Genomic DNA, 23,919 nt, shown 5'->3' on the forward strand with positions numbered 1-23,919 from the left:
TTGGTGTTACACTTCATATCATCAATTTAACATTTTAACTTTAACATGCAGATTGGAAATCCATAAACAGTGGTCTGCCTACTTACCACGTAAAAGAACCAAGAAGTAAGTGTAAGTAACATTAGCAAAAGGCAAATTAAAATGAAATCACTTCAATTATGAAATTAAGGAGAAATTAATTTTACAAAATGAATGAATTAAAGATTCTCTGTACATCAATTGAACATATAACTTTCAAAGAACAAAATTAACAAATTGAATGGATGAATTGCTCTATTCATATCCCCGATGGAATCGATAAACGCGATTTCTTCATTGGATGAGGACTCTCAACCTCTTCATCTCCAGAGCTACGACCAAAGCTAAAACCAGGAAAGAATAACTCCTGGGGAGCAGGCAGATTGAGATCGAAATCGCGTTGGCTGTGGCTGTGAGTAGTGGTAGAACCTGCACCCTCGGACGAGGTAAGACCACTACTACCACCATCATAGTGACACCTTTTGTGACCACCCAAAGCTTGTCCAGAAGGAAAACACTTGTGACACACAGAACACTCGTGTGTCCTACCACTTGAACTAGTAACAGTGGTGGTGGAGGTTGATTGATGTTCATCAGATGGTACAGCAAGTTTGCGGTGACTTGCCTTATGTCCACCTAAAGCTTGGTAAGACGAAAACGCCTTGTTGCATACAGAACACTTGTAATTCAGCTTTAGTATAGGTGGTTGTGGTGGAGAAATCATATTAGTCGTGGTACCACCTCGAGCGAGCATGATGAGACAAAGAGCAAGGTATTCTTCTTCAGTAGGCGAGTTGTTCTCGGAGCGTGATCGCTTGGAACGCTTTCGCTTCATCCATGGCTCAAGACTGTGAATATCCATGTCGTTATGAGTGTGGAAGGTGGGAGCAAGTGTTGTGGGGGAGTTCAAAGTTTCAAGAGCCATCGTCTAATGAGTTAATTGAGGTTTCTTTTGTGGTTGCTTCTTCTTGTTGTTGTTGTTGGTTGGAGCTGAGTGTGAATGAGTGATTTATTTGGAGTTGGGGATGGTTTTATAAAGGAATGAAGTGAAGAGAGTGGAGAGAGGGAAGTTGCGTGAGAAGTGGTGGGAAAGAGTGAATAAAGATGCAAAAGAGTGTGATTATAAAAAAGAGGTTGGACTTGCACTTAGCACGTTTTAAGTTTGTTTGAGTCGTTGGTGGTGGGGAGGGAGGGAGGGAAGGTGTGAAGTGAGAGAGTGAAGTCAGGTACTCAGGTCAAACACTTCTAGTGATCGATGAAGTGGTGGAAGGGGGCTATATTTTGGTGACTTTTGACTGCTTCCCCAAGTCAAAAGTCAAAACTCAAAACAAACGCGGTCGATACTATTAGCGCAGCCCCATCTAGTCAGAGTGTCTTACTAGTTGGCTGTCGCTGTTGGCCAAAGTCTAAGGTCTTATCACTTGTTTTATGGGTTAGGCCTTTTTATTTGGTAACTAATTGGGTTAGCTTTTATAATAAGGTTGAGTCCAAAAGTCTGCCATTCTCTCTCCAATTTCTATTCCATGTAAGCCACTAGGATTTTACACTCTTATTTTTTTAAAAAAAATAACAATGGTGGTGTGGAAATAAGAGTAAAACAACAGACGTTAACCGTTGCAAGTTTGCAAAAGTAAAATTTAAATAGAGAATCGCACGTCACTTCAACTATCGTCCGTATTTCAAAAATCTGAAAACAAACGTAGCGACGGTCATGGCCCGTCGCAAATGAAATATTTTAACTTCCCACATCTGTTGAAGTGACGTCCGGACTTAAAAAACCCACCAACAACATTTAAAGCTACGTCCGTGTTTCTTATTAGCTAATAACATGAGAGGGGAATTTCCACCAAATTTTAACAACTAATAGCTATTGTATACGGTTTACCCCCTCCATTGGAAGGAGTTTTTTCAAAATAGGAGTGTAAATTTCACACATTATACGCTTTACACTCTCCATTGGAGATGCCCTTATAACGATAGAGAGTAGTTTTGGGTGAACCAATGGTTTGAACAATTCTACACCCATTTGAACTGGGCAGTTTGAAACCCACTATTTTTTACGCCACTTCGACCAGCGTAGAATGAAATTTTATTTTGCATTCCACGCCACTTCAAGTGGCGCCATTTGGATTTTTACAAACCACGCCATTTCAACTCGCGTGGAATGTACTCTCTATTCCTCAATAATACTAATAATACTGTCTATATATAGAGAGTTATATAGAGATAGGGTAAAAAACCACCACCGCTCTCTCTGCTTTTGAGAGAATCGAGAGCCATTTCACCCAACCTAAAGGCCCACTGTTACTAGGTTGACTATTTTCTGAATTACCAATTTATTTCACGAAATTTCAACCTAAAATTTTGAAATTAAAATTGCCGCGCCAATCCCCGCACCGGCTAAAACCTTGCCCACTTTACCCTTCACCATCACCATGGCGATCAGCAACAACAAATCTTACGAAGATGCCCGAAGGCAACGCCTTGAGGAAAATAAGAAACGATTGCAGGTTCTTTTTCTCCTCCTTCTTATGTGTTTTCATGTTAATTTACGGATATATTGAACGAAAAAAAAGGCAGTTTGAGTTACATTTATTAAACTGGGTTGTGTTTATATCGGATGAGATGTTGGAAAATGTTTGTTCAGCATATGTCCATCTTATTTACTCCTTTAATTATGTTTTTTTTTTTTTTCTTTGTTTTGAAGGATGAGAACGAAACCAAGCTATTTTGTATGCTGAAGTAAGGAATTCCACAATCTCATCTGTCTTTTTGTTTACTTGCTTCCTGATCCAAGTATTCCAACTAAACTAACTTACGTATGGAGTATGGACCCTAATGATATTGCTCTGTTACCCACTTATTCTGTAAGCAACCCATGTGTCCATGACTCCATTACTGTGAGGAACTTCATACAAATGAGCAGTACTAGTGTTTCCATGTTGACATAATTTGATTTGCTGCATAATAGTTAAGTGAGCTGAGCGAACGTTATGGGCCGAAGGGAGGTATGTGGCCTAAATGTGAGTTGGTTGGTTTCTATCTGTTTGTCCTCATTTTTTTTCTTTTCATCTCCCTCTCTCTCTCCTCTCACGCCCCCACTGCTATGGCAGTATACTAGTTACTTCAGGTTTGGCATTGCTACATCAAACTTGGTGTTTATATTTCAGTGCCTCATTGTATTTCTTTGCAACAAGCCTAAACTTTTCAAATGTGTGATACAGTTTACTGAAGAGCTTCCTCTTACACGCAAAAGGTCAAGAACTAGCTCAAGCTCATTCGTCTCATGGAACTGGTAGCTGAACTGTTTGCATTTTTCATTTTGTGTTTTCTTACTATCATAGATTGCGAATACTAACTCAATTTGGATATTCAGCTACTTTGCCACTTATGAAGAACAGGTTTCTGCGACAAGACGTGCTGAGGAATTTAATACCAACTTACAATCTGGGAATCCATCATTTGTGAAATCTATGCTTCATTCACATGTAGCAAGAGGTTTTTGATCATCGAAGTTAAATTTTGTGTATGATTTACCTTTTATTGGAGCTAACTCATTTCTGGATCTTAGGGTCTTCCAAGGAAGTTCTGCAATGACCACCTTTCTTCTGAAAAAGTGGAGGTGCGGAATACCCATCTATATTCATTGGGGATAAAACTGGCCTAGGTGGCGGATGGAAACGTTTTGTTGAAAGCCATAAGTTGGACGATGGGGACGCTGTGGTTTTTGAGCTTATTCATTCAGATAAGTTCAAGGTAAAATCTATAGTTTACAGATATTTAGCAAATATGCTGTGGTTTATATATTTGGACGTGTCCTCTCGAAAAAAAAAATTCGGTTTTTTTGTCTGTATTCCAATGCTCTATTCATGCTCAGCGCAGATTCTTATGTTATCATTGAAAAACTCACGGCACATTTCAGATATGGTCTTCCCGAATTGGCAAAGTTATGGTGATTGGTTTTTTGGATTTAATTAGTCATGTTGCATTTGTTAGAGTATTCCCAATGCAAGTTACTATGTGAAAATAGGGACTAGCACCCTTATGAAGCCAAAACCCTTGCCCAAAAGCAAGGGTGACAAATCAGTAACTTGTAACTCAGTGACAATGAAGGTAGTACTTGATGCGGAGATAGCTGCTGAGTTATGAACTTCGGATGGGACTTTTTATTTTGTCTTGCGATTATTTTCGATTTTTTTTTTTTTTTTTTCTGGACGGAATGAAACCTGCGAGTTTTTTCGACTTTTTTCGTTTTTTTTTTTTTATTTTGTACGGGATGTTTCATTCCGTCCAACATTTTTTTTCCAATATTTTTTCATTTTTTTACATTCGCATGAAATCATTCCATCCGACGTTTTAAAATCATCTCTGCATTGGACAACCCCTCATAGCTTTTCACCATATTGTCCTACATGGAGGTGAAGACTTGCTGCTTGCATTGGGAATGCTTAAGGGCCTTATTTTGTTCTCTAATTTATATACATAATACATTCCTATCTTAACAAAATTTCCTTTTGTTTCATTTGATTTTGTGTTTTATTTTCTTCATATTAATGATGACGGGTATCATGCATTGTGGGTAATTTTACCTGTAATTGGAATATTACTTACAACTTATTAGGAGTATAACAACTTGCAATGTATGATGAACGTATAGTAACAAAATGGTATGCAGAAGAGAGGAATTTATCCTTGGCGATTAATAACAAAAGGTTATCACGGAATTTTCATTAATGCTTAAGGGCCTTATTTTGTTCTCTAATTTATATACATAATACATTCATATCTTAACAAAATTTCCTTTTGTTTCATTTGATTTTGTGTTTTATTTTCTTCATATTAATGATGACGAGTATCATGCATTGTGGGTAATTTTACCTGTAATTGGAATATTACTTACAACTTAGTAGGAGTATAACAACTTGCAATGTATGATGAACGTATAGTAACAAAATGGTATGCAGAAGAGAGGAATTTATCCTTGGCGATTAATAACAAAAGGTTATCACGGAATTTTCATTATTCACAGATGTCATTTGGTTTATTCAAGCTTTGCTTTTTGCACACATAAGTTTCTCCTGCTTGAATCACAGTTGATGTTCGTTGTGTAATTGTATTTGAGACACAATTGAGAAGAATTTTCTGTTAGTTATGTGGGAACGTAAAATTGCACCCGAGGAATTGTCAACCCATTGTCTCAATTAGTCATTAATTTGAAAACGATAAATTTAAGGTTTACACCCAGAAGATAGCTACTGCATGCTTTGTATTTTTAATTTTTTGAACAGATGTTGAAATTAAGTTCTGAATTTGATTTTTGAACAGATGCTTAGAATAGTTAAAATCCCAAAAACCATATGTTAGTAAAGTTGATGAGTTCCTACTACCTGAGAATCTTGCCAACATGTGCTTTTCCAATTTGGTTGCAGATTTATATCTTCAAGGTGCATGAGGAGTAAAAACCTGATAGGAGTTTGGCGCGAAAGAAGGCAACGAAGAAGTCCAACCAAAAAGGCCTCTCCATATCGATGGGTGTCAAACATGTTGAGATTTGAAATCCGTCCATAGATAACCAAAACTTTGAGTGACTGAAGAGATAAAATGGATGCCATGAATTTGTTACATAACATGTGGCACAATAGAACTCTTATTAAGAATCTCAGTTAATATGTTAATAGTTTATTACAACCGTCTCTCAGAGTCTGAGTTCAATGATCCATCGAAAAAGAAAAAGAAAAAAGAGTCTCCGTTCAATGGCTCAATAGTAATAGTAACCGTCCAATTGAACTAGTACATTGAAATGGTCGTCAAAATAGTAGCGAAATACTAGTGTTTTTTTGAGTTATCCCCCTAAACTTACCTAACGTTTTGTGTTTAATCCCTAAATTTTGAATCATCACAATTAGATTTCCAATTTCTCAAATTTTGAATCATCACAATTAGACTCTCAATCTCTCTCAGACTTCTAACATAACTATTCATTTTTTCTATAACGCCCAAACTACTTTTTCAAAAAAATTGCGGGAGCAAATTGTTTTCCCTAATTAAACATGTTACTATATTCTTCCAATGGTTCAAATCGCCACATTGAAAACAACTAGTAGCCTGAAAAGAGAAAAACATAACCCTCAAATCATGTGTTAAAATTATGTTATTAACCCTGCGAGCATCATCAACGCATTTATATTTTTCGATGTGACACTTCAGCAGTTTTGGTACTTCAAAATTTCTAAAACGAAAGGAAGAACCAGTGCATTTTGGGCAAAATTTGCTTTTTAATTTTGGACAGGAATAGTTGTCCTGTGCCAAATTACAAAAGCTGAACGGTACAAAATCGAGCCATTTGAAATTTTTTATTAAAAAAAAACGAAAAAAATTCTAGACAGCAAAAGTAGTTCCGTCTCACTTTTGGATGGGACAAATTGTCCCGTGCAAGTCATTTCTATATTTATAAGTAATTTGGTTCCGGATTTGACAATTGTTATTATGAAAACATTGTTATAACAACGCGTTGGGGACGAAAATTGTCAACTGTCACATTAGAAATAAAATTTATAAATCGTTGATGATGCTCTTACTCTTTGTAACTAATTTGTCATTAATCCCCAAAAACCAGGACGACAAAACGAAAATTGTCTAATTTTAAGGACTCTAATAGTAACAACTGAAGTGTCAAAAACGATACTTTGAAAAGATAGTTTGAATATTATGAAAAAAATAACAGTTAAAACATATTGGGGTCTAATTGTGATGATTCAAAATTTAGAGGTTAAACACAAAACACCAAGTAATTTTGGGGGATAACTCAAATTCACCCTAAGACTACATTACATATTTACATATGCAAATCTGAGACAGCAGATAAAGCAAAATGAGTAGCTTATTATTATTATCACACATCGCTGCTATTGGCACGCAACAACCTAGGGAAAGGACAAAACGGGTAATAAAAAAAAGTGGACTCTCACCCTTTTTGTTACTGAACCACTCTGAAAAGTCAAACAAAAAGGTCTACTGTGTTTCTTCTTCTTCATCAAGAGAAACAGAGGAAGAGAAAATGAGTTCTACTAAAGATGATCGAATTGCAAAAATTTCTTCTGCCATTAGAGTGATTCCTGACTTCCCCAAACCAGGTTGCTAATGATTTTGTGTTTTTTTTTTAGTAAAGATACTAACTTTAGATTGGGCTAGTTGCCTTCGTTTCCAATCCTGGTCGAATCACTTTCAATTTTTCATGTTAATTTTTGTCTTGGCAGGGATTATGTTTCAGGATATAACTACTTTGCTTCTGGACCCAAAGGCATTCAAGGATTCCATTGATTTGTTCGTTGAGCGATACAAAGACCAACAAATTTCTGTTGTCGCTGGTATTTCGTTTGTTTTTTTCATGTTCATGTTACAACTTTACTGATATTTATATCCTTGGAATGGTTTCTAGAAACACTTGATTGGGTTTTTGTATCTCTACAAAGATCTTATAAGAGGGTAGTAACAGGCCAATCTTTAATATAAACTTATCGAGCCTCAGGGGTAAACAGACTTGGGCAATTTTTGAGTATTAGTGGATTAGTCACAGCTTACAAGTTCAACCTATTTCTAGATTTTTTTTTATACTGGATGAAATGTCATCCAGCATTTCATCTTGTATTGGTGTTTATTTGTTTACTTGACACGGGAATTTTTGCAGGAATTGAAGCAAGAGGGTTTATATTTGGTCCTCCAATTGCCTTGGCCATTGGGGCAAAGTTTGTACCTATGAGAAAACCCAAGAAGTTACCAGGTATGGTTGCAATCCTTATTCATGTATTAGCTTGGCGAATTGCTTTGTTGATGACCAGAGTAGTGAAACCATGCTACGTGCAAATGGCTTTCTTTCGAGTTTCCATTAACATTGAAAATTTGAAATAGGTTATGTGTTTGTTTTGACTGCTAAATTCTAACGGGAAAGCAGATGGTGTCAAGTAGGATTGATATGATTGGTTGGTTGTTGTACATCTATGGTTGCTTGCATGTTTTTATAATTTATGGTGTCATGTTAATTCTAATAGATGTGGTTCACCAGGGGAAGTTATCTCGGAAGAATATTCTCTCGAGTATGGAACAGACATAATGGAGATGCATGTAGGAGCTGTGGAGCCAGGAGAACGTGCTCTTATTATTGATGATCTCATTGCAACTGGGGGCACCTTGTGTGCCGCAATCAGGCTACTTGGTAATCTGAAACTGCTAGAGAATATAATTATTTGCACTACAGTCTGAAGCCAAACTGTCAATTTTCAATGGGCACTGTCTGCTGCAATCGCTAACAATAAATGAGTGTAGTTTGTGACAAGTGGTGGTTGGAGACTAAATATAGCTGTCTAAGATATAAACTTTGTTTCTCAGTCCTAAAATTTAAAGTTAATTTTTTCTGGTTATTTGGTTTGTCCTCAAATTATTGAACACAAGTTGGTTCTCTCTTTGCTTATCAATCTGTCTTCAAGCAAATCCTTTTCTTTATAATACATTTAAATTTTCATTTATGTTAGTTTTTCATCTATATTAGTTTATACATAACGTCGAACTGTTGGTATTCAACTATATTAGTTTTTCGTTGCAGAACGAGTTGGAGTGGTGGTGGTTGAGTGCGCCTGTCTTATTGAGTTGCCAGAGCTGAAGGTAGTGCGCCTGTCTTATTGAGTTGTCTTAGAAATTTATGTATTGATGTCTCTTATGATTGTTCTTTGAGATGGTATCCTTATTTGGGTACCATCGTCTACAATATTTGTCTAAATTGTCTCTATATATGAAATATTAGTTTCCAACTTTCTATGAAAGCAGGAAATATGCTTCTAATTATTTGGGGGGGAGGGGGAAAGGGAGATTACTGCTAGTCTATAATGAACCTGAGTCCACCTCTACCTAGATACAGAGCTTGATTGTGCAATCTCAATTCCAGCATATGGTCAACTGGTCATGCATTTAAAAAGCTCAACAATCCAAACTCCCTTGTTAAAACTAGTTGCTTACATCCAGATCTACAGAAGCTTCTCCTTTTTAACACTCTTAACCTAATTACAATTACATTTTTCGTCTTAGTGGTTCTTTCAACCACTAGCTCTTTACATTTACGGTTTGTCTTGATATATGCAAGTGAATGCTTTCTTTATCTCTTTTGCAGGGCCGGGACCGCTTGGGAGACAAACCACTCTTTGTTCTTGTGAGTGCAGATTGATAATGGTAGTTCCCAATATGGGATACTATTGGTAGAGCATTTTTAGCTCGGGAATCTTGAAGTCATCATTTGAATGGACGTTGTCTTAATAAGAGGAGTAGTTGTAAAAGATGTTTCTTTCATTTATGTTTAATTTGTACTTTAAAACAATTATGTTTGAATGTAAGAATATGATGATGCTGTGGGCTGAGGTCCTTTGTATTTGTCAGAGTTATTGCAAGAGAAATTTATCTAAATCTCAAATTCACCATTCATCTGGTATTTGCAGGCTTGCCCAGTTGCACCTGTCTTATAAGCTTTCAAATTGTTTTAAATTGCTTCCCCCCTGTTTTTTCTGATAAAGAGAAGAAAAAGATCAGGGTTGGTTGTGATTTAGTCAGCATTCAGCAAGGACAAAAGTTAATTCCTTTGTATCTATTTCCAAACACTTGTTTTTCTCTGACAGGTAGTGTTCACATGTTCATTTTGTTTGAGTAACTGAGCCGCTTACCTGTTTTTACTAGAAAAATTGAAATGCCACTGGAAGCTTACCCTTTTGGTCTCTGCCATGTGGGGATATTATCGATTGACAGGGATTGGAAACTGCTCAGTGATTTCGGGATCACAGTACAGGCTCATTGACTGGTAAGTACTCGTTTTAGATGTAATGGCGGCTGCTGCTAATTGATGATTAAGCATCCACAGGAAGCAGGTGCAATTGAAATGGATGTTGTCGATAATGCAATGAATTTTGTTCCAGAGACCAACGGATGCAACTTAGTGTTTTGAGTTGCCCGCACGTTAAAATAAACTAGCATGCTTGTCACATTTGAAAATGGAATCTTGAAGGGGAAAAGGATTTCACTATAGAACACTATTCTTCCTAACCAAAACATCAAAACTTAAAAGTATAATATTTAGAAATATTAACACATTAAACCCCAAAATCTTGACATTATTGTATAGATTTTCTCATACTGAAATATAATATGGCGATATTTTACAAAATTATGCGCCATTTTGGTCTATCCTCGTGAGTCGTGACATAACATGTTATATATATCATACTGATACATGATCATTTGCCACGTCACTGTGTCGGATGAATGTGTCAATTTCCTATATCAGTGTAGAATTATTGTATTTTTTCGAAATGCAATATGATTTTTAGAAGACCTAAAGTTGGAACTAATCAACTAAATCAACATTTTCCTTGATTTAGCATGTGTTAGTTACTCTGACCAATGGTTTCTTCCTTTATGCAGTTTGACTCAAGGCCTAAAATATCGCCGATATATCCGATAAATCACCAATATATATTGTTTTTTGGGTACACCGATATGGATATATTTGATATATTTCAACCGAATATTAAATCTTTTTTTTTATAATGATATATATCAACCGATATATATGATATAAATTATTGATTTTGACCGATAATATTTACTTTGACCAAATATTATTGACTTTGACCGATATAATTGACAATATTTTCGATATATAGACATACAAAACAAAATTTTGACTGGTCAACAAAAAAATAGATATCTCTGATATTTTCGATATATCCAATATATATCGATTTTTGGAACATCGAAATATTCACCAAATTCAATATTTTAGGCCTTGGTTTGACTAAAGTTTGGTAAGAATCATCCGTACCATTAAGCATAAAAAAAATTGTCTCTTCCCTAGTTTAATGCCTCACAGTTCTGTGTTGATATACCGTTGTTGTTAAATCCAGACCATCGATGTTTCTTACTCTAATTAGTAGGCAGGGAATCGGGTCGGTTTTGACTCAAATTCGGGTTTGGGTTGATTTTTATATCTATTTATTTATTTGGGTCGGGTTTGGTTCAGGTCTTTTGGATTCGGGTTCATATATTTTTTGGATTTTTTTTGAATTTTTAGTATTATCTGATCGGTTTAGTTTAGTCGGATTCGGTCGGGTTCGGATATTAAATTTCGAATATAATCGGATTCGGATTTTATGAAACTATAAACTATTCGGATTCGGATATAACCATATCCAACCAATCCTACCCTACTAATTAGTAAGCATTTCACATACCTCAAATAGTAAAACAAAAAAATAAAAATAAAAATAAAGTCCATGGCAATTGGTTCTTACATGCTCTGAATTACCATAAAATGAAGTCGTGGTTCCTGAGATAAATCTCTGGTCTCGGGTTATTATCCCACGTTTCAACCATTAGATAACACTGAAGATGCAACACCCAGGAAGGGTGCTACTAAACATACCACGCTGGAAGCAATTGGGAACCGTTTGCAGGATAGCTCTATTTTCATTTTCTTTCTCCACACTGATGCTACCTCCTCCATTGGAACAAATTCCCTTCCCATCTTCTTTGGCTTCAACCTCCATTACTTTTGCTAGTGTTAACATCTTCACTAACATATGTAACACCATGAGTTGCAACCTACTATTAGGTCATAAGGCTGAATTTATAAAAGAAATGAATAAATTGCAATATAAGACTGGAATAAATTGCATTATAATGCTGACCTGAATAGCATGGCAATACTAAAAGACAATTCTCTGTATCTTCATCCAGCACTTCGTTGGTCATTTCATCAGGACTCCTTCAAATGTACTGAAAAACAATTCTCTTATCTTCATTCCAACAGATGGTCACTTCATCAGGAAAGGGTCAAATGTAAAAATCTGGTCTTTTAAGAGGTAGCTACTTGTTAGCTCCCCTTAGGAACAACTCCTTGGCATTTCTCACGATTATTTCTATATTACATCCAGTTGTACTAGCTAACTTTCAAAAGAATGTGTAGAAAACTAAATTTGTAATTTATAAATTAGAGCAATTGCATGTATATATATATACCACTCTTTAAGGCAGATTACGACCAAGACAGCTAACTCCTCTTCTAGTTGCCATAAGCTTCCTCTCCAACTCTACATCAAACCTATTCCTTCTCTATAACTAGCCGGATGCTAGTTACTTCCAACTCAGCAACATACGACCCAAACTCCTCAGCTAAGTGCTCCCATTATTTTGCATGTTAAAAGATATCTCACTAGAACTCCTTCCTTGCTTTAATAGCTTCTCAAACTCTATCCTTCTAGCACTATTAGAAAACCCCAGGAACCAGACAACTTGCTGACTGTAACTCTATGCCCCTATACTTTGTCCGAAGGTACTCCTCTGTCCTCCCCAATAGCCATTAAAAGCTGACAGGTTGATCAGGTATGCCTGAAGCATTGGTTTAAAAGTAGGACATACAACTTACCAAAAAACAGTAAGACATACAACTTAAGAATTCATAGCAAAAAACACGCAATGAACAGCTCAACAAGCATTACTTAAAACCTCAAATCACCATTTGGTCCAACCTCATATAGGACACAATTGACTATTACTACTGGTATATAAGTTAGTTATATCAAAAATTTACATGCTTTCTCTTAAACAGACTGTCCATTAACGGACATGTTATATAGTGTTTTGCACAACTTATATTTGTATCCATTTAAGTTGTGGTTTTGTTTTTGAAAAAAATAGGGAGGTTTTATGAGTTCTCTCGCTGGGGAGGAGTTTTTATTGACCTGATTATGCACTCAGGAGATTTATCGTAAAATCTGCAAAATTTGAAGCTAATGCCCACGGCGGATGAAATGCCGAGTTGGGGAGCACAGTTGACAGATGAAACCTGAAGTAGATTACATATGAAACCTTCTAAATCCGGGCCATTTAATAACAAAAGGCATCAAATCCGAAAAAACTATTTAGTTGCATATTCTAATTTGTATCTGAAAGTTTCAATATTCTCAATAAGTGTGGCACAAAGTTTCCTCGGGGAAAATGAAAAGGTCGACAGATTCAAGCTTCGAGGATGGATACAAGTAGGGCTAAGTACCAAGAATGAAGAGTATCAAAAGGAATAATCTCAGCTAAATCGAGGGACATAATGCCCAAAAGGAAAGGCTGCACAGAAGATTTTGAGCTACACTTTCAGCTTTGGTTTAACCTCATCACTGACGTCGCGGACAAAGATAGAATCTGTTTCATAGCTGCAGAGACAAAAAGAGAATGTATTAACAATTTGTAGATGACAGAAAACGAAAACAAAACAAAGTGGAAGGAATTTTCCAAGCTCATGGATCAAGTTGTTTAGATTATCGAAAGCTCGAAGTTTTTAGTATGTTGGTCCATCGGGAAGCCAAGAACTACAAAATAGCAAGAAAAAGGGCTTTCAGGTAGGATCGTACTGCTTCTTTCCTTCTTCATATGTGTAACTGGATGCCACAGCCAACATGCAGCCATCTCTACTAAAGGCTAATGCAGCGATGCTTGTTGGATATTTCGAGTACTGAAAAAAACAGCAAATTGTAAGTCTCGATTCAAGCTACTGAAATCATGTGTAGCAATAGCTTCTGCACATCATACCTGATATAGTCTTTTCTTGTTGTTACCATCCCACACATTTACATACCCGTCACAACCTCCACTTGCAAATGTACCATAGCTGCAGGAACGGTTTCGCAATGAATTATAGGTGAAAATGAGCATATATAAAACTGGCTAACTAGAAAAAATATACTCCAACTAAAGAGCAAATAAAGGCACTCTCAGCATGATAGACACCCACCTTTATGCCAGAGAAGCCAGAATATTCATTGATCATTTGATCCCAACCATGAAAAGGTTGGCTTTAGCTCATACTCAAATTGGCTTAGGATAATATTTAAACCCTGAACCCTAAATGTACTTACGCATGTAACAAGCTTTTTTATGATATATGAAAAGAAGGGACCTCTCTAAAAACCCTGCTTACCGACCGAAAAAATAAATAAATAAATAAAAATAAAGGGATTATTCAATTCCTAAAGAGTATCACGTGATCACAGGGTACAATTTCCACTCACTGTTACCACTACCAATCGCACTTCGTAAAAGCTAAGGTATGGATAAAGAAAGGAAAGTAAATCAACATACATGGGGTGGAATGCCATGGTGTTGACAGGATATAAAATTTCCTTTCCATCTTCTGATTTCCGATGACACTTGAAAGCATACCTGCACCAATACATAATCACAGCATTAACTAGGAGAAACTAAGAAAATGCAAAGTCTGTGAACATAGACTGATAGACACATCCAGCTCTTTCATGTCCTGGGTGCTGAAATGGAAGCAGAAGAGGTGCTCCATGAATTTTGGAATTTGTATACTTGTATAGAAACATATATAATTCCTTTAGGATCATTCGCGAGGTTAAACAATGACTATGACCTCAAAGTAACCGATCAAAAAATGATTTGACTGAGCAGCTGCAAGAACTGTGCATGAGGCAAAAACCGACTAAGAAACCTGAAATTTGGTGATTGTCAAGTAGATATAGGAAGAAAACGGAATCCGTCTCAATTAATATTTTGCAGCTATAACATTCCTGCAACTACAGCTTTGAGAGAATCAATATGTACCTCTTAGCTTGACCAGCTTCAGTGATATCGAAGAACTCCATTGCAACCCGACCTTCCACAGAACTAACAGCAAAACCTGCAAAAGAGACCAGGTTAATAATAGCATTGATCGCCTTTTTAACTAAAATTCTCACAAACCCTAGATGTACCAAATGTGATAGCTACCTGAATGTTAAGAGGGCCTTATCTCAACAAAGTTTGCACTCTGAGATCTTATTGGTACATGTGCCCTATATTTCAGTCAACACTTTATACTCATTTCTTCTTGCCCAAGTGTTTCATTGTTTGATAAGATACTATACATTTTAACATCTACAACTACAAAAAGACTACTTTTCAATGTGCTTCCTGTCAATGTGACCAACTAGTAGGACCGACAATGACAAAACATAAACTGATACTCAGTTCCAGTAGTTATTCAGATAAAGTAGCTTAGTAGCTCCAATCATGACTCTAGAGACAAAAGGTTAGGAAACTGAAAGATAAAATTCCAGTGCGATGAGATGATTTTGCTCATGCTTCTAAAATATGAAAATGTTGATCTCTCCATTAGGAGGAAAAATGAGACGAGGATGGCATACACGCTCTTTCAGGAGCGTGAATAGATTCATGCTTCCTGCCTGGTATAGGAATCATTATGCACAACTCGCAATCTCCTTGTAAAAATTAACTTACAGAATACATATCTGTAATGCAAAGAAGAGACTTCTGCAGAACTACAAATAGTTCACATACATACCTGTTCCGTTTGGATAACAACGCACAGATCTAGTTTGATACTTCAATGGAGATTCCCTCTGTTGCTCTGGTTTTGACATATTTCGTAGATCATAAACATTTACATGTCTGCCTGCGGTTGCCACTACCAAACGATTGCCAACAAGTGAAACTGAATAGACCCGCTCAGGCTGTAGGTGTGTTCCAACAAGGGTATGCTCCTTTCCACTTGCAGCTCTGGGATCCCAACACTTCACAGTTTTGTCCCAACTCCCAGATATCAGTTGTCCTACGACCATGCCATAAACAAAGGAAAGGACCATATTCTTAGCAAAAAAAGATAATTGATGAATGTATTACTGAACCCATCATTAGACATAGATAACACTCTACTCGCTGAGGATGGAAACTTGTATTACTAAAGAAAACAGGGAGTAACAAAACTCAATAATTGAATCAAAATAAATATGTTAAGTGAGGAAAAACCATGGTTTTTGTTTTCACTTATTCTAATATATAACAGTAATAAAAGAAACCACTTTCAGAACTCAGAACATATTTATTGCCATAGTAGTAATATTGAAGGCGAGGACAGTCATTTACTTGTTTACCATGTTAGGTCGCATGGTGATGTGCTTTCATACAAGTAAACTTCTGAAACATGTCTAGAGGCGATGCTTTTTGAACCATTGACTGTGCTAAGCACTAGCAATAAACTTACTGGCACTGGTAACTATCTGTGCGTTGTTAACGTATTAACAAATGTAAATTCATTTGCAACACGTTGTCAACCTGATCCAGTACTAAGTTCTTGCCCACTACAATTTACACTTCATTTAAACATTTGGTTTAATTGATTTCAAAGCTAGTAATATTGGAAAATGAAGCAAGTGCCGACTAGCAAAGTCGGTAAAACCTTTGGGTATTTGTATATAAATGGGTTTTCTTGTGGTTAAAAATCACATTGAAACATCTAAAATTACAAAAGTAGAGTAAATTTGAAAATGGTTCAAACTTCAAGTCACCTTCACATTATTTAGCACATCTGGTTTTTCAATGGCCGACAGTACAGTACTGATAATACGATTTCATTCAACTGAAAATGCTCATATCTTTAAACATGCTCAAAAGCTTAAAAGACGATATTCATATCAAATATTTAAAATGAAAGTACCTGATGCATTGGAGTGTTCAACACAACGAACAGGTGCCTCATGTTTTCCTAATACATCCTCCTTGCCGGAAGTAAAATCAAATCTGAAATAGCAAAATATTAACATTTGTAACCTCCTGAAAGGTTATGGGGAACAACTATCCAACTACAAGATTAATGTGTGCTCTTAAATGCACGAATAATTACTTGTATCGACAAACGATCAATGATAAACAAAATTCGGCAAAAAATGGTTAACTCATTGTACACTACTAGAACTTTATTTCCAAACAGCTAAAGTAAGTTGAAAGAGATCTAAAGAAAGACGAGTAATGAAATATATGGGCAATGGTACTAATTCCACTTACTTCCTCACAGTATTATCAAGGCTAGCACTGAAGAAACCCGAAGAATCTTCGTCAAAGCAACAATCCAAGACTGAGCCTCCGTGAGTGAATTTAACTTTTAGGACATTCTCGCTCGGATCATAAAGTCTAACAGTCTGGTGACATGACAAATAAACAGTGCAATTAATTTAAGATCCAAGGTAAATAAATTTATTTCAGGAAATGAGGCAGCACAAACCGAGTCCCAAGACGAAACGAGGAGATGATTGGTGTGACTAGAGAATGTTATGTTGGTGATTCCATCTGAAGGAGGATCTGATAGCTTCCTGCCAAGAGTTGGAAGATTGAAAGCAGTCATGGATTCTGAAAGAGAAGAAGCTGATGAGAGTGTGTTTCAAAATTTAGGAGGACATATACTCTTAACGGTAGTTTCAACTGAAAACAACAAAAAAAAGAGTAAAAAAAGGAGAGGGAAATTTCTTTGAAACGTTAGAAATTCAAAACACAGTTTACAAGTTAGATTGGTCATGGACTCATTGGGCCTTTACATAAGCCCACATACCACAGATAGCGTTTGGGGCAGTAGGCCTTTAAAATATAGCACATTTCAAGGCAAGGCCCTAAAAATCGAATTCAGTGAAAAAAAACGACTTTTTTCCAAAATGTACCCAAAAAGATTTATATCACTATATATCAGAACCAAATATTAGCCGATATGGTTTTTTTTTTGTTTTCATCAAGCATGTGTCTCTCCCGAAGATGAAAAACAAAATTTTTTGGGAATTTTGTTTGATGTTAGATATATCAAAAATATCGTCAATATATCGGAGTCGTCAAAGTCAACAATATTTGGTCAAAGCCAACAATATCAAAATAAAAAAAACAATTTATATCGCGTTATCGGTCAATATATATGTGCTAAATGAAAAATTGCGGATATATATTTCTGAAAAAATCCATAATATTTTTGAATTTTTTGGAATATATCTATATCGATTAGATAAATTCAAAAACCGATATATATTGGCATTATATATCGACCCTTTTGGGCCTTGACCTTTCGAAATTTTCATTCCATATATTTTAAAAGAGTCTTAAATTTTGAAGGAGTTTGAAAACCCAAACCAAAGTTAAGACATTTGCTAACAAGTTTCTATAAAATTCGGGAAATATGGACCGGATGATAGTTTCTACCGTCTTTTTAAATTTAAATTCGACACGGACGATAGAAACTATATCGTCCATCCAAACTTATTTTTTTAATAATGGGTCTTAACTTTGGTTGAGTTTTTACTCCTTTAAAATTTTAAAACTCAAAACAGACAATGCGATTAGATTAGTTTTTTGATTTTGGGGAGCCAAAAAAAGTCAATGTGGCACTTTTAGTAGTCCAATTTTAGCATCTCTCTAAATATTGCTGCTCTTACAAATTCAAAACAGGGTTTGATTGGTCATGGACTAACCTATTAGGCTGTTGGGCCTTTATATAAGCCCACAGACCACAGATAGCGTTTGGAGATGTGGGCCTTTATATAAGCCCACAATATTACCTCTGCAAAGCCCAAACAATAGAAATAGAAATCAGATCTTCAATTAATCTCCATTCATTTTCCATACTAAAGCTAGAAATCAATCTTCTTAACGCCTTGCAAAATTATTAGTTTACACAATCTAATCTCATCCTCTCTATGGTGGTCTGTAAATGTCGCAAGGTAATTTATCGCTATCAATTATAAATCTGAGGAATCAATTCATGTTTTATGATTCTTTTTTATTCTGTTTTCAGGCAACGAAGCTATATTGTTTCGTTCATAAATTACCTGTTTGTGGAGAATGCATTTGTTTCCCAGAACACCAAATTTGCGTGGTAATTTACATATCAATTTTATTTATTTATTTATTTATTAATAGATCTGTTTTAGTACTAGATTTTATTTTATTATGTCATTTAACGGTAATCTCGATGCCCAGTTATTTACACTTGGCTGCATTCAGCTACAAATGCAGATTTAGTAGAGAATTTTCCAGCACCTGGTATTGATTTTTATCACTTTTTCAGGTTCGTACTTACTCAGAATGGGTAATAGACGGGGATTATGATTGGCCTCCAGCATGCTGCTTGTGTCAGGCCATGCTTGAAGATGGGAGTGACTCTCACACTACTCGATTGGGTTGCTTGCGTATGTTACTCATTCTCCATATATTCGTTGCTTGTTTAACTTGCAAGGTCGTCTTTTAAGTTTTAACTCTTCTTTTTCCCTTTCTCCCGTTTCTTTCAGATGTCATACACACAAGTTGCTTGGTGTCTCATATTAAGAGTTATCCTCAGAACACTGCACCAGCAGGTTTTGTATGCCCTGCATGTTCCACCTCGGTGAGATACATATCCCTTTTGAAGAATCATGCATGGTTTGATCCTTGCTCAAGTTGACCTTGTTTTTCCTTTATTACGAGTCTCTGGTATATTAGTACATATATTTGTTGTAATTGCGGAAGTTGTGAGGCACTAGCAGAGAGTAACTAGTAAAAGGTTTGTGTTGAGCACATTGTGGCATTTATTGTTTGTATATATTCTCTTTTATCTAAAATGATCTTGATATCTTCTAGAGTGGCCAATTTCCATTCATCTATGGGCCTCAAATAGTATACTAGGGTTTTTAGGTAAATTCATTTCACCCTTGGAAATAGCATTAGCCATTTGGTAACAGGGTGATACGAGTTGGTAACAAAAAAATTATCTTGTAGTTACTGAACCACATTATTTTAAGTTGGACTGCTAAGTACGTATGGTAATGTTGGTTTTATTGTCTACTGAATCACAAGTAACTTGGGCTGGTTCTTCTGTCATAATTCACTGAACTTGGACAAGTCAAAGTTTCATATCGTGCTCTTGCTCTTCTTCTACCACCTATAGTGACACTTTTTGTGGAATGTCTTAGCGAATTTTCCTAATCTCTTATTTGGTACAGATATGGCCTCCTAAAAGCATTAAAGATTCAGGATCCAGTCTTCACTCAAAACTGAAGGAAACTATTATGCAGGTGAGTTATGAAGCAAACTGTTTTTTCTTGGCTATACGCCTAATACTATACCCTATCCATGCAAATTCTCAAATTGACCGGTACAATAAAAAAAAAAAAAACAGAGAGAGAGAGAGAGATGATTATGCACTTAGATTCTTATTACATGTTTCTACTTATGAAGATTATGATTTGATTCATTCCTTCTGATTGTCTGTAGACGGGATTGGAGAAAAACTTGTTTGGAAGTCATCCCGTTTCACTGCCAGCAGCAGAGTACCATGGTCCCTCCTGCTTTTGCTTCAGATCCACTTGTGCATCTATCTGCCAATGGAGGCAGAGAGAAAAGTAGTTCAGATCCATCAACTGCTACTGGAATAGGACCTCGGGAGATTTCAGTTACAGACATTGTAGAGATAGATGGTCCAAATGCAAGGGGAAATCAAATTATGTCCGATAATGGGCCCAACTTCATAAAAAACACTAGTCCTGCTGGTGTAGGTGGTTTTTTGCATTAAACATTGCTTTTTTTACAATGCTTATTCCAGTTGAACTCTCATTTCATGCATTTAAATATGACCTCAGTTAGGCTATATATATGTGTGTGTGTGTGTTAGCATATTTTTGTGAACGTGCTTTAGTATGCATAATCTCCATCTTATGTACTTCTGTTTGTATGATTGAAATATACTACAGCCTGGTGCCACAACGAGAAAGGGTGCTTACCATGTCGAGAGGCAAAACTCGGAAATTTCATATTATGCAGATGATGAAGATGGGAACCAGAAAAAGTACACTCGAAGAGGTGAGAACGTTTCTACATTATCTTTTTCCAACTACTTTGTTGGTTACACGAGCTTTAATTTTGTAAGAACTCCTACTAACTTGGATTGGACTGTCCAGAATAGAATTATGAAATTGAATGTCATCTGAAAACAATTATGAAATTGCTTAACATGACATAACCAAAATTATGAAGTAGCATCAAATCAGTTAGAAAGGTGCTCAAGTGAATGGGCTACTCTAGGCCACAAAGCTTTCATTCTGGAACTTTTAACACAATAGTAAGTATTCTTCATTCCCAAACTGCCCATGGTTTGTTATATGGAGTTGGGGGAAGCTAAAGGGACACTATTCTTCTATTTGACTTATTTGACTTATTTCTATAGCTGTTATCTATTTTATTGTTTTAAGACATTTGGTTATAATCTCTTATACTCCTGTTCAAAAGCTATTGGGGTAAATTATATAAACAATTTTACTTGCTTTTGAACAACAGGACCTTTCCGTCACAAATTTCTAAGGGCTTTACTACCTTTCTGGTCTAGTGCAATGCCTACTCTTCCAGTGACTGCACCCCTGCGCGTAAAGAAACATCAAACCTAGATGATATTCCAGAAGGTCGCGTGCGGCATCAAAGATCTTCAAGGATTGATCCAAGAAAAATCCTACTTATCATGGCAATCATGTATTAGCTTCTTAACCTTTCTTCTCTATCTTTATATTTGATTTGTTTTCTTCACAAATTAAGAACATAATTATTTTTAGAAGAATAAAATTGCACCCTGTCTAGTGATGCATCTGTATTAAGCACTTGAGCAGCATGGTCTTGTTCGCGGTATAAGACTGTAACATTTTATTAACAGGAGATCCCTCCTGCCCATTGCACACACTCATGCCTTGGGACTTATTATTAGATAGGCTTACCATTGGACTTCTAAGCCAAACATTTGTAATCTCATGATTGAGAGAATCTGGTCCTTAAACATTGATTATTTGTAATATTTATGATTGCCAAAGTTTTTGTTCGTAGTCTAGGATCCTATGCTAGGATCAAGAAGGATCCCAATTCTTTTGCAAAACATGTAGAGGGCACTGCAATTTCTTTCACTCATTCCCTGCAAGTAGTACCAAGTTCTCACCTGCCAGCACCCACCCCACGCAGCAGACATCCTACACCCACCACATGTGCTTTGCAAAGTTGTCATAAATTAAGATAATACTATATACTGAGGCATTCGCTCTATCATCTTTTTCAGGGCATGCATGGCAACAATGGGTATATTGTATTACAGATTGGCACAAAGAGGCCTTGGTGAAAACCAGTCCAATGACGAACAACGGTAGTAGACTTGAAGCTTTGGTCTGAGCATGAATGACTCAAGATTCAACGGTAGAATCTCTTGATTGCTTGCTTTGTACTCCTTATTCCATGTCTGTTTCTGCTCGGTACCCGTTAGCCTTTTAGTGGAGAGCCTTTTGTTTGGATGATTCGAAGGTTTTTGTTGTTGTCAATAGCATTTAGTCACAGTGTGATTACACTAATGTGGTGCATAACTCCTCTTACCTGTGTTGCTCCATATGTGAGTTGAACTTGAGGAGATGTTAGAAGTGAATTATATGTATTTCTTGCCCACAGAGTAGCTGTACTCTTTGTTTTCTGTTGGTTTTTAGAGGAAAATTGTTTAAATTAAATCTGGGTTTTAAAATCAATTGAGTGTGCTTTAGGTTCTTAAAGAGCAATGATTTTTTTTTTTTTTTTTTTAATGAGAACAAGGATTTTTTTTTTTTGAATATTACTCACGTCTATTTTGGCTTCTAAATATCGCTTTACTCTTTGGTTTGACTGATGATATTGTGAGCTTTTCATGCGGATTAGAGATATTAAAGATGAGTATGCCCAATGTTTATTGTGTACATATCTTTAGGGCAACATGATACAAATTCAGAAGACCTATCTTCTGATCTTGTTCTGTGAAGCGACTGTAAGGAAAAACAAGGTTTATCTAGGGTTATCGCAGTCCCCCCATAGAGATATTGGTCATTTGGACCCGAGTCAGAGCGAGAGAGTGGGAGATGGTGAGTGGTGACTACCATAAAAGTACTTTTGTTCTGCTTTATAGGAGCCTCAATGCAATGGACATGGAACCGCTGGAACAGATTCACTTGCAGCCGTCGTGAGGAAGTTGGGTTTTCACTTGGTAACCCTCTTTTACAGGATGAAGTTTGCTCTTTTATTTACCCATTCTGTATTATTTCTGCCACAGTTAGCAAGAGGTTGAGGAACAAATCTTGCTGTAGTCAGAAGATTGCAAAACGTGTATGTGGTAGGAATAAAAAAGTTCAGGATCCAAAGAACACTAGTTTATTATTATTATTATTATTTGTTTTTATTACATTTTTTGGGGATAAACAAAGAGCACTAATTGCATGGTGAGAATTGAGAACCGAGAAGTTCTGCAATATGACATGTAAATATATGGAACCATGACTGTTTTTCCTTTTCTTGTTAATAAGCCATGATGTTTTTCGTTTTTGTAAAAGATATTTCTATTATACATATTATAAATGGTACTACAATTCTTTTAGGTTTATGGATAAGCCTATACAATCACAAAAATGTTAGTTTAAAAGTATTTTGATCGTGTGAAATCATTTTTCAGTCATTTGGTTGGGTATATTCGTATAGCACTTCTGCCAGATCATAGACCATATAGGTTCTAATTCTTGCGTTGATATTTCGTGGTCGAAAACTCGATATTATTTTAGGTCCACAGGTAAATTATGATCCAAACATGGAAATGTACACTTCCACAAAAGGCATTTACATGCTTCCTCTCAAATGCGTAGGAACTAGGAATAGATCCGCATTCTAACCAAAAGTTATATATATACGTGAATAAAGGGGGAGCTTATATGAACTCCACTCCAAAAGAAAAAAAAGAACACCAAAAGTTTCATTACGCATGCATATTAAATGGTACCCGTGTAGTCGGGCCATTTTAAATTTGGGTAAATTCTTGATTCCGAAATTTACATAGTAGTTTGAATATGATGATAATGTCGATATGTTTTTAATTTGGCCAATATCGACAAATTTGTTTCAACTCATTTTTTGTTTTACCAATGAAAAGATCATTAATTATGGAATAATGTTAGCAATTTTTTTTAGCATTGAGAGTTTAATTAAATTTTCTACCGAATTGTTTTCATTAATCAAAGAAGGAATTAA

At 36.0% G+C, this 23,919-nt stretch overlaps 4 protein-coding genes and 1 long non-coding RNA gene across 7 annotated transcripts; 3 read left to right on the plus strand and 2 right to left on the minus strand.

The window, feature by feature from the left end:
• Window positions 1-136: 136 nt before the first annotated feature.
• LOC147520848 (zinc finger protein ZAT10-like) lies at window positions 137-1,098 on the minus strand. Its single transcript, XM_086592355.1, has one exon. The coding sequence runs from the start codon at window positions 941-943 to the stop codon at window positions 278-280; it is 666 nt and encodes a 221-aa protein (XP_086448481.1). The 5' UTR covers window positions 944-1,098; the 3' UTR covers window positions 137-277.
• Window positions 1,099-1,615: 517 nt separating this feature from the next.
• LOC147520849 (uncharacterized) lies at window positions 1,616-5,894 on the plus strand. 3 transcript variants are annotated; one of them, XR_015212886.1, is made up of 6 exons: window positions 1,616-2,528; window positions 2,726-3,148; window positions 3,243-3,313; window positions 3,395-3,516; window positions 3,590-3,774; window positions 5,448-5,894. It is a non-coding gene; the product is annotated as an uncharacterized LOC147520849 (long non-coding RNA). The 3 variants fall into 3 exon arrangements; XR_015212885.1 differs by having other exon boundaries at window positions 2,726-3,313; XR_015212887.1 differs by lacking the exon at window positions 5,448-5,894 and adding an exon at window positions 3,901-4,023 and having other exon boundaries at window positions 2,726-3,313.
• An 862-nt stretch (window positions 5,895-6,756) lies between these two features.
• Window positions 6,757-9,484, plus strand: LOC147520850 (adenine phosphoribosyltransferase 1-like). The gene is made up of 6 exons (XM_086592358.1): window positions 6,757-7,151; window positions 7,275-7,385; window positions 7,706-7,798; window positions 8,081-8,230; window positions 8,618-8,676; window positions 9,179-9,484. Exons 1-6 carry the CDS (start codon window positions 6,890-6,892, stop codon window positions 9,230-9,232), a joined length of 729 nt encoding a protein of 242 aa, XP_086448484.1. The 5' UTR covers window positions 6,757-6,889; the 3' UTR covers window positions 9,233-9,484.
• Window positions 9,485-12,884: 3,400 nt separating this feature from the next.
• On the minus strand, window positions 12,885-17,369 carry LOC147520851 (mitotic checkpoint protein BUB3.2-like). The gene is made up of 9 exons (XM_086592357.1): window positions 17,126-17,369; window positions 16,909-17,042; window positions 16,562-16,644; window positions 15,410-15,676; window positions 14,671-14,746; window positions 14,185-14,265; window positions 13,636-13,714; window positions 13,458-13,558; window positions 12,885-13,259 (listed from the first exon to the last, which is right to left on the minus strand). The coding sequence occupies exons 1-9, from the start codon at window positions 17,243-17,245 to the stop codon at window positions 13,193-13,195; spliced, it is 1,008 nt and encodes a 335-aa protein (XP_086448483.1). The 5' UTR covers window positions 17,246-17,369; the 3' UTR covers window positions 12,885-13,192.
• Window positions 17,370-18,447: 1,078 nt separating this feature from the next.
• Window positions 18,448-22,170, plus strand: LOC147520852 (uncharacterized). The gene is given in 11 exon segments (XM_086592359.1): window positions 18,448-18,599; window positions 18,674-18,754; window positions 18,947-19,067; window positions 19,167-19,261; window positions 19,857-19,928; window positions 20,128-20,172; window positions 20,174-20,404; window positions 20,604-20,712; window positions 21,187-21,263; window positions 21,266-21,375; window positions 21,947-22,170. Coding segments are annotated over 11 exon segments (1,053 nt in total). The 5' UTR covers window positions 18,448-18,575; the 3' UTR covers window positions 22,035-22,170.
• Window positions 22,171-23,919: the final 1,749 nt, after the last annotated feature.

The sequence above is a fragment of the Coptis chinensis genome, chromosome 2 (genome assembly GCF_015680905.1).
Source record: "Coptis chinensis isolate HL-2020 chromosome 2, ASM1568090v1, whole genome shotgun sequence".
Taxonomy (NCBI): Eukaryota; Viridiplantae; Streptophyta; class Magnoliopsida; order Ranunculales; family Ranunculaceae; genus Coptis; species Coptis chinensis.